Below are 15,452 nucleotides of genomic sequence, written 5' to 3' on the forward strand. Positions count from 1 at the left end.
GATAGTGGACTACAGTTTGTCAAATACATTCCTTCATCATTATAATTTCAATATTAAAAGGAACCTGTAACATAGATATAGGGAGGTAACACTTAATATTTTTTTCCAGATGAACAAATTAATGCTCTAAAAGATATACCTAACGTTACAAATGGCCTAGTTTCTAAATGTTACCAATTATTTGCAGTCTAAGAATCTTCCTCTCTGAAATTCAAGGCAATTGAATTGCTTCTTTGAAGGAAGTACCAGTACTTTCTCTGGTTTGTGGGACAGGATTGTAAAGAGTCTGGGAGATCTAAAAAGAGCACTGGCTAATCTCATTGCCCTATCATGGGGCCTGGCCGACTTACCATCTGGGGGATCCCCTGCAGAGTACGAACACCATTCAGCAGCAGCTTTCCCAGGAGCTGGAGGTCATGGAGCCTGACAAAGCCAAGCTCCTCTCCCAGGATGCGGAGGTAGGCTCTGGCTTCTGGGAATTCTCTGGATTTCAAATCGTTGATCAGTTTCTCAATATTGAGCATAATTCCATTGACCATGTCCTGGGATTTTAACAACAAAATGTCTAATGAGATGTCAGCATTGTCAGACATTTAGAGTCCTGATGTGGGGCCCATCTGCTGCTGCCATGATGGGCTAAACACAAGTATTCAAGGTGGGGATCTAGGGAAGCCACTGAAATCAGACTCCCACCTTTTACTGAAAAATAGATATCTCCTCCAAACTGAGATGAAAAACAACAACGACCCTGAGGTCTTACCACGGATAGCAATGCTTCCACACTGTTCTTAATTTGAATAATGCAGGCATAGGAAGATGTCAGGATTCATAGGGCTAACCAGGAGTAGAAGATTGTCTATCCCTCACCCCTTCCCAGCTTACCCCTTTCTTCTCTGATAAGGGATGAATACTAGGGGTTTCTTGAGAAAATGCAGCTGCTGTATAAATTGGCCAAATGCTTTAAAAACACACCATCCTAGACAAGTTCTTCTTAGAGTTAAGAAGAATTCTATAGATTGATGCTTAGTCATTGAGAAAGAAGAGAGTGTTGATAGACCCAGAACACAGCAAAGAGCCTCAGCCTCAGGTGGAGGTAGTTAAATTACAAGGTGGAGGTGGGGCCATCTGTGAACATCTAGGAGTAAACTATTGCCCTGTCTTTCAAACTGAAATGTGCATACATGTCACCTAGGGAATGTCCTTAAGATGTAGGTTCAGATTCAGTAGATCCTGGTGAGGCCTCAGAACCTGCATTTCTAACACGTTCTGATGTGATGCAATTGCCTGAACCACACTTTGGGTAAGGCAAAAAATTAAAGAATAAGAAACTCCAGGTTATTCAATCTGCTTTCTACTCCTTAAGTGGGGTCTTATGCTGGCTTCAAAGTGGTTTGCTCCCACTAGCTAGTACACTGATATGAGTAAGAGCCAAAAAAAGCAGTTAATTATGAAAATATGAATTCAAAAATTGTAATAGTATCTGCTTATTGATCAATCAGTACCAGTCAGGCACTCTGCTTACATTTTACATACTTTACTTCATTTAGTTTTTAAATCACCCTGGGAGGCATGGATTATTGGCACACTCTGGGGATGTAGAAACAGACATAATATCAAACAGCTTTTCTAGGTATGCAGTTTGAAGACAGTGTGGTGAGAATTCAAACCCATGCCCCCGAGTTTACACTCTTAATCATCATGTGAGAGCGCCTCTAATGAGTCTGGCCGCTGGGCACATTGAATATCCAGGAGGCTTATAATTACAGAGGACATAGTCCGTATCCCCATAGGACTGGTTAATAACAGTCGTAACTGTCACTTCAGCTAGACAGTTCCTTGATGACTTCTAGGCTTGGATAAAATGTTTTCACATTGAGACCGAAAGCCTTCCTTGAGGGAGTACTTAACAAAAACATACCTGCTCACGTTTATCACCTTTGGTATAGCCAAAATGGTCCACCAAGACCTTGGAGACATGATCAGGAACTTGGCCATCCACCCAGTACAAAGCCTTGTTGACACTGTCTGGGAAAAATCCTTGCTTTCCAAAAAGAGCTTCCAATGTTGGCTCAAAGCCTTTTCCTTCCAGACCAATCTGAGAAAGAAAATCAGGCAAGAAAATGCCATCAGGTTTCTTTGTTGTATGTCAGCCTCTAATTCCTCTCTTTATGTCCATTTAATTAAACAAGTATTTAATGAATACTACAGGGTAGGAGCTGAACTTAGCACTCCACAGGAGTTGTGGTATTTGATTCTTACTAGAATCTTGAAAGGCAGAACTTATTATTTGCCCTTTTCCAGAAGAGGCAGCTAAAGTTCAGAGAGGATAAATAATTAAACAAAAGATTCGGAGTGAGAATGAATTTGGGGTTTGAGCCAGATCAGTCCGATTACACAGCCCATGTGTTTTCTTGGGTTTTGGTTCTAAGGACTTCTCTGAGACATCTGCATTTCCGTTAATACTACAGAGTCATGCCTCAGGTGACCTCTAACTGGAAGGCAGGGGGGCAAGGGAGGTGGGAAAGAAGAAGCCCTCAAACAGTTGGTATGAATGAACTGCCTGAATATAATTCCTCCCCAGGCTGCCTCACGGTTCCCTCAACTTCCTATTTGTGGTGTTGTATACAACAGGAGAGAGGACGTAAGCCTCTTCTTAGTATCACACATACCTCAAAGAGGTCCGCTGGAGCAAATCCAAAGACAGTGAGGGTTGTTTTCAGCATGCTTTCTTTAGGAAGGTAATTATTTGGATCAAATATAAGATTTCCTTCAATTTTGGCTGAGACCGGGTCAAGTGATGGAAGGGAAACAGATTTGGAGAGGTGGTAGTTCCGGGAAAATTTTGTGAAGTCCATGACGGTTGGGAGTTGAGATCCTTTCAAAGCATCTTCCACTAAGCTTTTCAAGCTAGATGGAAAGAAGGAGTGTTATTTTTAGCTTACATGTCATATTACTAATCCATTGTCTGTCCCACCCCAAGGAAATAGGGATTGCCAATTGCTACTAAAAGATCTGGGTTTCATTTGCTCAAGAGCTTGGCTCAGGTCTGATGCACTTTTGCATGAATGTTGCCCAGGAGAAAGAACACTCCATAAGGGTAGGCAGTGGCCTTTCGGAATGAGGTTTAGAATTCTAGCACTTTGTTTCAGATGGGGGAACATTAATTACTCTTACTTACTCTTTGATATACAGTTCTTCTGAGTTTAAGATGTTGGTGATGTGGGAAGCCACAAAGTTCTTCACTTGTTCATTCTGTTCCCATGGGAGAAACTGGACAATTTGATTAATATCTGACTGGGAAGGGCTCCTCATCAGCATGAGATAGGCAGCCAGTCGCTTATCCCCTGGAGAGGCATCACTGAGGAAAACCTGAAGAAGGACTTCCCGGACCTGTAGCCAAAAAAGGAGACTATTACCACTGTCCTTTGGTCAGAACACAGAACATGCCTGGCAAACACTGGTGGGGTCTGCTAGCGGTTTATTACGTGCAAGTCGAATTTCTTTCTAATAACTTTTTCAAATGCTGGTACTGAATCTTCTCACCAGTGTCCCTCAGAACAACAAGCTCCAAGGAAGGGTCTCAGAAGACTCGTGTCAAATGCATGTTGCATTCAACTATATTAACATACTCAAGTTGTGACTTGATGAAGGGATGCTACTAGGTGAAAGTAAAGTTGTTTTAACACAAATTATTTCAGTGTGGGAATAAAGGTGGGAAGGGGTAGTGAGAGTGTGGGGTAAATAAATAAGGCATTTTCCAAAACTCTGGAGTCATTTCCACCCAAAGTAGGGCCAGGTCGACAATCCTAGTTTGGGAAGACTGGGGAAATCAGGCATGTTTTCCTAAGATGAGTGACGGTTGATCTGGTAGGGGGGAAGCATGGAGCTAAAGTCTCATATTCTGAGTGCTAGAGTAGCAGCATGGTCCAATATTTCTCTCTTGTCCACAGTCAGGTCAATAGGCTTGCTGAAATTGGCAATTAGAAAGCAGTAAAATAAAGTAAGCTGAATGATGAGATTTAGAATCTCATTCCAAGTCCTTGTTAATCTGAATTAACTTTTTACGTTTAGACATCCTCTGTGGACTTAACCTCATCTTTAAGTTCCATTTTCCGCAGCGCCTGGATGGCAGCCTTCTGAATCAGCAGTGATGGCTCTGAACTTTGGATACATTTCAGGATCGAAGACGTGAGTCTTGGGGATACTGTTTCCATGGTTCTGCCAGTATTTCCAATGACCTGCATTGAAAAGAAATGAGGGGGAATCAGGGTGCAGAAAGAGAAGTAGGGGGTATCCAGGAAAATGCTTCTGAAATGATGTATATTATACAAAAGACCAAAAGTACCCTCAGAATCAAGTAGGTGTGATCTTCATTCCCAGTGCAATCATCGCGAATCTGTTCCAACAGGTAATCAGCAATGTCCAGCAGGGCCTGGGTCACCACAGGGCTTGTCTCATGATAGCTACGGAATAAGAGTTAGGACTCAGCAAGCATAGCTAGGTTTACCTTAACAAACTTTCTTATTTTGGGGCTTTACTCTCAAAACGGTCAGTGGAAAAACAGTGTACGCATAAGAGTCTGGAAGTGGAGGGTAGGGTATGACCTTAGTACAGAGATGTAGGGTCTTCCTCAACTCCTGCGAGGAGGGCCAGTGTGAAACTCACTTGTTGACCACGTGACCCAGAGCATATAAAGTGGTCCGGCTCTGCTGCTCCTTTGCTGTGCTGAAGATCTCCTGCAGCCTCTCGGCTGAGGGCTCTGGCATCAGGGCCACCAGGTAGGTCACAACATCTGTCAGAAGGGGGTTGGCCTTCTCACTTCTCAGCCACTGGAGGATGTGAGTGTAACACTGGGGCTGTCCACACTGAATCAAAGCTTGTAAGGTGACGGGGCTGAGAAAGAAAGAGCAGAGGATTATGTAGATCACCTTTAGGCAGCTCCATTATCCTTGGCTCATGATGCTCCTCTGTCAGGAGTGCCCTGATCTCCTGTATTCACTCTCCAAATCTGACCATCTTCCGAAATCCAACTTGTATCCCAGGAACCAGGAAGCCTTCCCTATAAGCACTATCCCCTGGGGAAGCACCATGGAGGAAAGTCTGAAGAAGGACCCCAGATTTATCACCAGAGGAGGACAGTTATCCCCGTCCTTCGTTCAGAACACAGAACATGCCAGGCAGACACTGGCATGGCCTCATTTTGGTCCTCAGTCCCTCCTCTGACATTCCCAGCACTTAGAGCCAGTGCCTTGAAGTATAGAGAAATCACGGTATTACTTTGTTTGCCTGAATTCTCTCTCCACTAGCCTAGGCTTCCAGAGGGCACAGGTGTCTTTTTCTCTCAAACTTTCCAAGGTGCTCACCATAGAATGAGGGATTAGATTAGTAGATATCCATCAAAATGTGCAAAGTATTTCCCTCCTATATTAATACACAAATGCATATCTGCCTTGAATGCAGTGTGTGTGTGTGTGTGTGTGTGTGTGTGTGTGTGTGTGTGCGTGCAGCCCATGGAAGTCTAAGCATGTTAGCTGATATTTCTCTATCCAGCAAACATTAACTGATTGACTAGTTGATTAGCTGGATTGATATTTTAATGGCCCCTGAGGTTTTCTGCTTGGCCAACGTTTGCAAGTTCAGCCAGATACCATAGGTCATACGAAAGATATGGTTGCAACCATTAAAGAAATACCTGGACACCTGGATCAGCTTTGGCAAGAGGGATGTGATTGCCTCGTTGTTGAGGCCTCTCAGCTCAGTAACCAGTTTATTGAAGAGGTTAGCTCTCTGGGCATTCTGGTCAGAGACGTGTAATGTTTGCAGTTCCTGGAGAGTCTTCACAATGGCCTCGGCCTGCTTTGGGGGTGATGTGGATTTGGTGATCTCAAAGGCCAGACCCACCTCCTCGGTACCTGGGAGGAGGAAAGCGTCAAAGGGATTCCTGCTTATCTACATTTCAACCACCTCTTGTCTACTAGAAACTAGAAAGTAGGGAGGTATCAGCAAAGAAGAAAAGAAAACTATACTGTACTCGATGCCTATTATGTATCTGTCTCTGTGCTAGGTATCTGACTTCAATGTCTTTTACTTTAATGCATTTGCTCATCATACTATCCATATGGGTTGCTATTATTCTTCAATTTAAAGATAAGGAAACTAAGATCCATAGATGAGCAACTCACCTTGCCTAAGACCTCTCTGAGTGTAAGGGGCAGAGCCGTAATTGAATCTCAGCTTGTCTGAATTTGATATCAGATTACCTCTTTACTGGAAGGAAGCAGAGGAGGTGCTACGGCTGAGGCTAGACCCACTGGTGCTCACCTGCCATCTTTTCCAGAGGGATCAGCTTATGACCCTCTGTGTCTCCTCCATCACCCTGCTCTGACCCATGCCAGCATATGTGTTAATGTGGGAAATGTGGGGGAATAACAAGGGAAATGTGGTACCATGGAAAGAGTCCTGACTTAGACTAGACCTGGGGGCTCATTTTGCATCACTTCTAACATTCAGAGACCTTGAGTACATCACAGACCTCTCCATGTGCCATTTTCCCCTCTGTAGAGTGGGTATGAAAGTCCACATAGCTACTACCATAGGTTATGCATTCCCTCATTGAGAACAATGAGGGAATGCATAAGACAGATTTAAATACAAGACAAATGCAGGGCTAGAGTTGGACTAGAGATCGCTAAGGTTCCTTCCTACTCTAAAGACGGATCCCTGACCCCAAATGCTCTCTCCCACTTCCCTACCTCATCCAGGTTCCAGGCCTAATTACTGGGTGTATAAAGTTGTCAGATCTACCAAAGGTAGACTTAGGAGGCCAATTTCCTATTTCTGAAAATCTGGGTAGCTTTGGGACACTTCTCCTTTTCTTTTGTTCCATCACCACTTGACATTCTGAAAGGAACATGCTTGCTCACTAGAGCGGGCCAGAGCCAGAACACCAAAGCCCACTGGACTCATTAGTCAGCAGACACTTCCTAGGACCCAGCAAGAAGCTAAGCCATGATACATGGTGTTTCTTGGGCAGACTTCCCAGCCCTGGCAACTGCGTGCACCTAAAATCTTACCTTCATCAAAGAAGCGGCTATTGATCTTAGGTGTTTCTTCAAGTTTCAATGTCTGTGTAACCTGTGCCATCATCCCATACTTATTCCTGGTAACAAAGGAAGTACATCATGTCATGGATGGTCAGCTCCTCAGAGCGCACTATTCTTTTCATGTTGTGTTTCCCCCGTCTTATTTCTACCCAAATCCTGCCTATTTTTCAAACCATTAAATTCAGCCTCTTTGATCCCCTCACCTGCCAATGAACACCACCTACCTCCACCTGGACATGCTAGCTGTCTTTCTTTCAGAAGGACATCTGTACCTTACACCTGTCACCAGTCTGGAGTGCCCAGAGTATAGGGACTAATTTGTGCCTTGAAATTCCTGTGTATTACCCTCAGCACAATGCCAAGAATAAAGCAATTACTCAGTAAATACAAGTTGATGGATCAGGTTTCAAAATGGATTGGTATATCCAAGTCTCTGGTCCCCATCTCAAATCCTCCATAAAACTGTTCTAACTCTTAAAGTCTGGGTCTCAGATACGTTTTGTTGATATCAAATTATTTTGCATGCCTAAGATTTTCCTGCTGAATTGTCTGTTTGCTTGAAAATGGCGACAGGGATGGGCTGTGCTCTGTAGCTCCTCATAGCCTCCTCCAGGCATAGCCTCACCTACAACAGGGCACCCGACAAGCACTCATCTCACACCGACTCCATAAGTGATGAATCAGGGTGCAGAAGGTAACCTACTTGTAGGAAAAAGGCAGGAACACGTGTTGCTCCTTACAGATGGCTTCTGACACATGCTTCTTCTTGGGGTCCAGAGTGTACTGGCAGGACTGGTTGCTGCTAATCAGAGTTGACAAGGGGCCGATCTGTGAATGGGATCGGGAAAAGCATTTTGATCAGTTCCTGAAGCTTGAACCTGATTCTTCTGCAAGGGACATTTACTTTCGAGGAAGATGGGAGATGGGAGTTCTGCACCACTAGATAAACTCAGTGAAAGAAGGGAACTTGGTACTTGACATTGAGACAAAAGGATGCAGCAACTTGGCATACACCAAGCTGAGTCAAGCTGTACTCTTATTCCACCCCAATGGACCTCTCATCCTGTACAAAGTGTATATAACCTGGTATTGTATGCATACTCACCCCCTGCACATTAACACTCGACAAACTACTGCTTCTTAAGTTTTCTTTGCCTAGAAGCCCGTCCTTAAGGCTCTCTTGCACTTTTACATCCTTTGTGTCTTTCAGGTTCATGCTCCACATCCTCCACGAATCTTTGGGTCTAGACTGATTGATGCTTGCCCACCATTTCTTCTAAGTGGATCTACCAACAGCTCTGCCCAGTGAGCTGTTTGAATAGTTGCTTCTCCTTCCTGGTTGGAGTTAGGATTGCTTGTCTGTACTGCTCAGTGTATAACTTTATCAAGTATGCCATTTATTGTCCTTTATTGGCGTGTGTAGGAATCTTGTTCCTGTATTAGACTGTAAGTACCCTGAGGGGAAAATCCATGGTTCATCTGCCGCTGTCTCTGACCCTCAGTGCTGCCTAGAGTAAGTCTGAGCATACAGCAGGTGCTCAAGATAAGCCAGTGCCTTGGCCTCTTTTGATTGTGGCCCTTGTTGTCATCAGATGCCCTATTTTTGGCTCCAAGGACAATGACCAGGAACACTGCCAAGCATGGCAGTGATTGCTCAAGACCTTCCAATTTACTGAGATAGGCTGTGATTCACGTCCCGCAAGATATTACAAGGCATTGGGCAAGCTCTGGTAATGTGGTGCTGCATGAGCCCTGTTGAGGTGACAGCAGAGAAGGTTAATACTAAGGGGGTGGCCTAGACAAGAAGCAGAGGGGCCAGGTATTGATCAGGGTTGTATATGGGATGAAAGGAAATGACACTAGAATGGTCTTGGTAATGTCACTCCATGGGAGTGAGGGAGAGGAGTGCAGAACACAGGTCTTGGGGCTTCCTCAGAGGTCAGATGCCTAGAGGTGGGGGGACATCCAGTTCTCTTACAGGAAAGAGTGGCAAGTGGCTTTGCTGCCCTACATTAAGCCCTAGAACCTTCTCATGGATGGACAGTCATTATTCTCCATCGATGGCAGAAGGTTTGGTGCCAGTGACAGAATAACAGCAAGAAAGACAGAGCTCTGGGCTGACAGTCAGGAACCTGATTCTTGTCTTGACCTAATTAATAACAGGCCATGTGGCCTCTATCAGTCCTTTCCTGGTTGGGTCCTCAGTTTCCTGCTGAAATCTATATGAAGATGAGGCTGGGTTGGATCTTCTCTGAGATTTGTACCTGCTCTAACATTCCAGAATTTTAATAACCAAGAGGACTGTGCTCAGTGCAAGGAGCGATGTGGGTGTGAAACTTACCATGCCTTTGATGAGAGCAAGTGGGCTAACTCCTGTGCTAATGGGCTTGAAGCGATCACACTTCTCCAGGTTTCTTTCGATGGAGATTCCTGTTGCCACATTTGCCTTCTTTGTTTTAACAGTTAAGTCACTGGAACAGTTTCCATACACAGTATCCTATGGGAGCAGAAGAGACAACAGGTTTATCAGATGGATGTGCGAAAGCAGCCTTAGGTGCTTCAGAGGGGGTAGGAAAGGAGCCTTGGAGAAAAGGCAGGAGCCATATGGACAGGGAGGGGACTTTCTTCCTCTTAGGCAGAGTGTGGGCAATGCTGCTGCCTGGCTGGCCAGAGGCAGAGTAAGAAAGCCAGTTAAGAGTGGTTCTGGTTCTGATGCACTCCAGCCTGGCCTCCCAGGACCCAGCTAACTCTGACTTTTTATTCTGTGCTCTCAGAGCATTTTCTCTATTGCTCATTTACGGCATGTATTCCAATCTGCCTTGTATTTAATGTATCTTGGTTTTCTCCCCAGACCACGAGAACTCCCTGAGGAAAGGCTTCTGCAGGATGCATCTCTGTATTCTCCAAGTGTGGTATAGCATAGAACTTAGAACTCAGTAAGGGCTCAGAAATGTTCCCGGGACTCAAGTAAATTGAATTGTCTCTCAGATTGAAACTTGAAATTCTTAAGAGAGGCTGGCAACAGATTCAATTATTTTCTGTGTTGAAAACACACACAGGCTTTACTTTGTGACACCTGGTGGGGATAGGAAAAAATCAAACAGAAGAGTAGGGAAGCCAGGACTCCTCAAATACTGCTTTCAAATGAAGCCAACTTGCTCAGCCTGTTCACGAGGATCCACCAGTGAGCCCAGGAGAGAGGGGGAGCCTTGGGTACTGTGTAGCAAGCCATGGAGCCACATGAATAACCCACTCTATGTACACAGTGGGACCAGGCTGAAATATGTGAAGAGGAGTTCAAAGGGCCACTATTATCCACTCTCTGAGCTCTCACCAGAAACAACACTTGCTCATCCTCTTCTGTCTCTGGAGGAACCAGGAGGGCAGAAATGATGCCCCTTTTGATGTTCAGGATATGTTTAGGCTCCTCCTTCTCTGGGTAAAGTAAAACTTGCTTCCCTTCAGGAATGGCCAGCCTGAGTTCGTACCTGTTCCAGAGAGAGTGTGGTCACGGAAGTGTCTTTTCTCCACTGTGAGCCTGTTGGACGTAAGCTGGATCACTTTGCAGCCTCCTTTTTTTTTTTTTTTACTTACCGTTTTTTTCATTTTGCATCTTTTCTTTACGAATGTACCTACACATATACACACATTTTTCAAAAAAGTATAGAGATATGTGTATATTTTTGGCATTCTTTTACTTTACCTGTTTTCGCTTGACTCACACATCCCGTTATCTGTTTGCCACCCACATCAGTCTCTGCTGACGTGCTCTTCATGGAACAACCCACTGGGTATTTCATTTCTATCTCCACACGCAGGGAATCCCATACAGAGGTGTGGGGGTGGAAGCATTTGCACATAAAGATTTTTTTCATTGCTTGTTTTATACAAACGACATTGTGTTTTCCACATTTTTCTCTTTCTTGCTTTTCTCACTTAATTATACTCCATAGAAATCCTTTGACTCGTTTGGTAAAGCTCTAACAGATTTTTTTTTTTTAAAGCTATAGAGCATTCCCATTTTATGGTTATATATAATTTATTCAGACATTCTCCTACTTAGTGGCATTCACTTTATTTCTGGATCTTTTTTCCCCCACACGAACAACACTGAAATAAACATCCTTATGCATATACTACTGCTTTTCTTTTCACGGGCTAGAATCCCAGAGTTTTGAAATTGCTGTGTCAAAGGCAATAAGTATTTTTAATTATAATAGCTATTGACTATCGGCTCTCATTTCTAACACCAATGCATATGTACACTTTTCCTCGGAGGCCTGCCAGCAACAAGTGCTGTAGCTGTTTTAAATTTCTGTAGTCTTATGGGCATAAGGTGATAAATACCTTGTTGTTACCTTAATTACACTTCCTGACTACTAGCGAATTTGAGCTTCTACTCATACGTTTGTTGGATAGTCACTCGTATGTGGTCTCAGATCGTGTCTGAAGCCCATGTCAACTATGATCTTAGGGACTTCCCTCTGGGGACTCCCTTTTGGGGATTCAGGGCTACACCTTTTCTAGTTAAGTCAGCAGGAAGAGAAGGGGGCCAGGCACATCTCCTACAGCTCGACATCCTCACTGACCGTTTCAGACACAGCCGTGTGGGCTTGGAAAGCCTTGTGGTGATCAAGAGCAGGAGTCCCTTTTGTTCGGAGAAAGATAAGGACCAAAAAGTAACTCCTAGTCCCTCCTGTCACCGCATCCCTGTCCCTCATACACATTTAGGTCTTAGAAAAACTATTGGTGGGAGTCAGAAGCCTCAAGGCTTACTCTGCAGAGGAAGGACTGGCTTTCATGTCTAATGTGTAACAAACCGAAGATGGGCAGAGAGCTCCTGGTGTTACCAGATCAACGAACATCTATCACTGCTTGTATTTATTTGCACACACTTAGGACACCATCAGCTGTGATTTGGACTGGAGGCAGGGGTGATGTTCAAAATATTTAACAACTGGTGTCACATAGACATTGATCAGTCAGAAGACACGCCAGCTGTAAACACCAGGAGTGGCCTGGTCAGCGTGCACCAGCAGAACGCTCTAGACTGGAGGCTGGGCTTGGTCTCCGTGCCGAACAGACCCCGCACCACCATGAGTAGCCACACCAACAAATCCTGCTGGACCCCCTCTTCCCCAACGAAGAGCACTAGGTTCCTGTCTCGTTTAATTCTTTAAACAAAAATTCGCTTACTTAAATCAACTATCTCAGCCTTATCGTCTCAAGGAGTTTTAAAGCATGAGATTATTTGAGAAACACAGTTAAATGATAATTAGGGGAACTTCACTAGGGGAGGGTAAATAATGCTTCCTCTTTCTGATTTTTGTGACAACAGCAATTCCCTGATCCGTGGTGAATACATAAAATATTTATTCTCACACACATGCCTCCTATAAACACATAGATTCATCCCTCGCTGGACACACACACACACATGCAACACACACACGTGTATGCACGATACATGCAGCGACTCCCAGAGTCAGAAGTTTACACAAGCCCGTGCCTTACTTGGACATGGCAGCAGCAAACTCCTCAGAGTTGCTGGTCTTGTGCAGCAACGGCTTCCCCCTAGCGTTGAAGCCATATCCCTCCTTCAGCGCGCACTGGCTCGTCTTGAGGATGAAGCTACACAGTTGGGGCACCTCCAGTTCAACCTGGGAAGAGGGTAGCAGCACCTGAAGACTCTCCACCAAGAATGTGAGCCCCTCCACAGCCCAGGCCTTACTCTTTAATCAGGACACTTCGGGAAATACACTGGGGTCCGTGATACCTGCTCCCCACGCCACGTGGATCTTTAACATGCCTTCTGGGTCCCCCATGAATCAACAGACTTAGTCCGATTTTGGGTCTTTTTTGCATTCTGAGGTACCAAGTTTTTTAAGTCTGCCCCTGTGCATGTAAAGGAGGACTTATTTTTGTATTGGTTCTAAAGAGGCATGACTGGTTAGAGGGAATGAAGCCTGGGAGCAAGAGGAAGACCAACAGGAAGCAGGAAGCAGGCTATCATTGGTTTCAACACCAAATGTTTCCTTAATGTCACCAACCCCCACCCCCCCACCCTGCCCCAGACCCCATTGTTTGTATCTATCTATTAGGGCCTCTTCAGAGCTTCTCGTAGAGCTGGCGTTTATGGAGATCCCTAGTTGTCATCTAGCACTGTTAAAGAATTTTCTGCAATGATGGAAATGTTCTATATTTGTGCTGTCTGACATAAAAGCTGCTAGCCATGGGCACTTGAAATGTGGCTAGGGTGACTAAGAAACTGAATTTTAAGTTTTACTCAATTTAAATAGCCACATGTGGCTAATGGCTACCTTAGTTGACAGCACAGACTACGGGGCCCTAGAAAGCAGAGGTCAATGTCTCAGCCTGACTTTTCTTCCCCAACACAAATCCCAATAGTGGCCCTTAGATCCATTCCATATCAACATGGGCATGAATACAGTCATCTGGACCACAGATAAAATTTTATTCAAGAGCAAACTGCATGTTTAATTTTTTTTTTCTTTTTCCTTTTAGCAAAGACACTGTTTGGCTTAGAGTATCAAAACTGCACTCCAGAATGCTTTCCTGAGATGCCCACCTCCCTTGGCTCACCCACTGGGCTTCTCTCATCATGTTAAATCTACCGTCCTGCAATGCTGATATTCTAGATATGTATTCCAATGGCATCTTGCAAACGAATGGAAAAATAAATCTGGTTGGCAAAATTTTCTGTGGCAGACAACTCAGCAAAGCGGCTGACTTTCAAACTGAGGGCCAGTCCCTGCACTTTGAGGTCACAGCAGTCCTAGCATAAGCTGGGTTTGCTCAGCCGTGGACTCCGTGCCTCTGGGTGCTCCTCCTCTCCCTCCATACCTTACAGTTGATCCTGGTGGTACTTCTTGCATCAGTGGCCCCAGGAACACCACTGGAACTCTCAGCCTCATAGTTGTACACATACTTCCGGAGGTGCTTGAATCGAGTTGCTCCTTCTAAAATGGGGAGAAATAGGTCAACTACATAGCAGATAACTCCCCCAAGGATAGTCAACTCTGGGAAGAGAGGGGCAGTGGTCCAGATCATAAAAAAATGGTAATTAAACTAAAATTATTATTTTCAAGTTTATTTATTTATTTTGAGAGCAAGAGAGAGACAGAAGAGGGGGGCAGGGGCAGAGAGAGAGAGAGAATCCCAAGCAGGAACTCAGGAACCATGAGATCATGGCCTGAGCTGAATCAAGAGTCATAGACTCAACCAACTGAGCCACCCAGGTACGCCTAGACTGAAATTATTTTTAATTGACTGCATTATACTTACTTTCCCTTTACAGATTTAACTTCCCCACTGTGTTTCATTGAGGATAATGTTTACATTTGATGGTATTTTGGATGTATCCTCTGAGGTGCAAGGAGGGGAGCATTAAACAATGGGGCTCAGAGAGTCTACAAGAGAGACCAGCAAATACCTCTAATACCTTTTCAGCTTGAAAATACCACAATTCTGTGGCTCTTTTTTGGTTCTCACAAATCCATGAGGCAGAGTTCATTAAGTTTTAGGAGTATCTGTCTTAAGAAAATCTCAGGGAGGAATATCTGGAGGTTTCCATTGTGCTGGAGAGGAAATTTGCCTAACAATTTGAGAAAAAGGACATTTGGGGCATGAGCACAGGTGCAGTGACGCGAGAAGGACACAAGATGGCAGTGCTGCCCCATCGGAGGCCAGCCTCCCGCTCTCAGGAAAACACTGAGTACCACCGCAAGGCCAGCTCCTTTGACCCCGAGAAGTCAGGTAAATATGAAGGACTGGGGGGGCTGGCTTCTGCACAAAGGTTAAAGTCAGCATTTCCTCACCCTCATATGTTTCGAATTAATGATTAGCCACCGATAAACAGATGGTGATGTCTCTTTAAAGTGTCCACGGGCCCACAGCGTGACAGTTCCTTCCCCACCATGCCCTAGGCCATGTTTTTGGGACAGAATAGAACAGCAAGGAGAAGAGAATTGAGCTCCTTTGGAGGTGGGCAGAGGCCCCAGGAACTGGCTTCCTGGGGCTCAGAGCAGGGCACATCCATCCCAGCATCCCAGCATTTTAGTGAGCTGGCGTGCAGCAGGGTGGGCTGGGGGGTGGGGGCGCCCTTCCCTGCCCAGTGGGGAAGCGCCTTACTTGGGCAGCCGGGGCTGACGTTTTCCAGCACCTCGTCTTCTGTAAGAAAAGGAGAAAGACATTGGTGGTCTCTCCCGTCTTCCGATGACAAGCCCCAGCGTCTCACCGGGAGGGGCACCGCAGGGGTCTTCCAGCTTTTAGAGGAGAAGCGGCTTCTGGAGAACCCGCTCCCCAGCCCGTGCTCTCCACGCCCCCCCC

The 15,452-nt window shown here is 45.1% G+C and overlaps 1 protein-coding gene across 1 annotated transcript in view; it reads right to left on the reverse strand.

Moving 5' to 3' along the window:
- APOB (apolipoprotein B) overlaps positions 1-15,452 on the reverse strand; it is a 38,617-nt gene that overhangs the window by 22,690 nt on the left and 475 nt on the right. The window contains exons 2-16 of the mRNA XM_040496157.1: positions 15,255-15,293; positions 13,968-14,083; positions 12,618-12,763; positions 10,438-10,591; positions 9,445-9,600; positions 7,807-7,931; positions 7,074-7,159; positions 5,693-5,912; positions 4,666-4,893; positions 4,346-4,463; positions 4,092-4,238; positions 3,179-3,390; positions 2,670-2,907; positions 1,919-2,095; positions 351-542 (exon numbers count right to left, since the gene is read on the reverse strand). Coding sequence (XP_040352091.1) covers positions 351-542; positions 1,919-2,095; positions 2,670-2,907; positions 3,179-3,390; positions 4,092-4,238; positions 4,346-4,463; positions 4,666-4,893; positions 5,693-5,912; positions 7,074-7,159; positions 7,807-7,931; positions 9,445-9,600; positions 10,438-10,591; positions 12,618-12,763; positions 13,968-14,083; positions 15,255-15,293 — 2,354 coding nt within the window. The remainder of the gene's footprint in view (positions 1-350; positions 543-1,918; positions 2,096-2,669; positions 2,908-3,178; positions 3,391-4,091; positions 4,239-4,345; positions 4,464-4,665; positions 4,894-5,692; positions 5,913-7,073; positions 7,160-7,806; positions 7,932-9,444; positions 9,601-10,437; positions 10,592-12,617; positions 12,764-13,967; positions 14,084-15,254; positions 15,294-15,452) is intronic.

The sequence above is a fragment of the Herpailurus yagouaroundi genome, unplaced genomic scaffold (assembly GCF_014898765.1).
Source record: "Herpailurus yagouaroundi ecotype Mexico unplaced genomic scaffold, PumYag 188, whole genome shotgun sequence".
NCBI classification, from domain to species: Eukaryota; Metazoa; Chordata; class Mammalia; order Carnivora; family Felidae; genus Herpailurus; species Herpailurus yagouaroundi.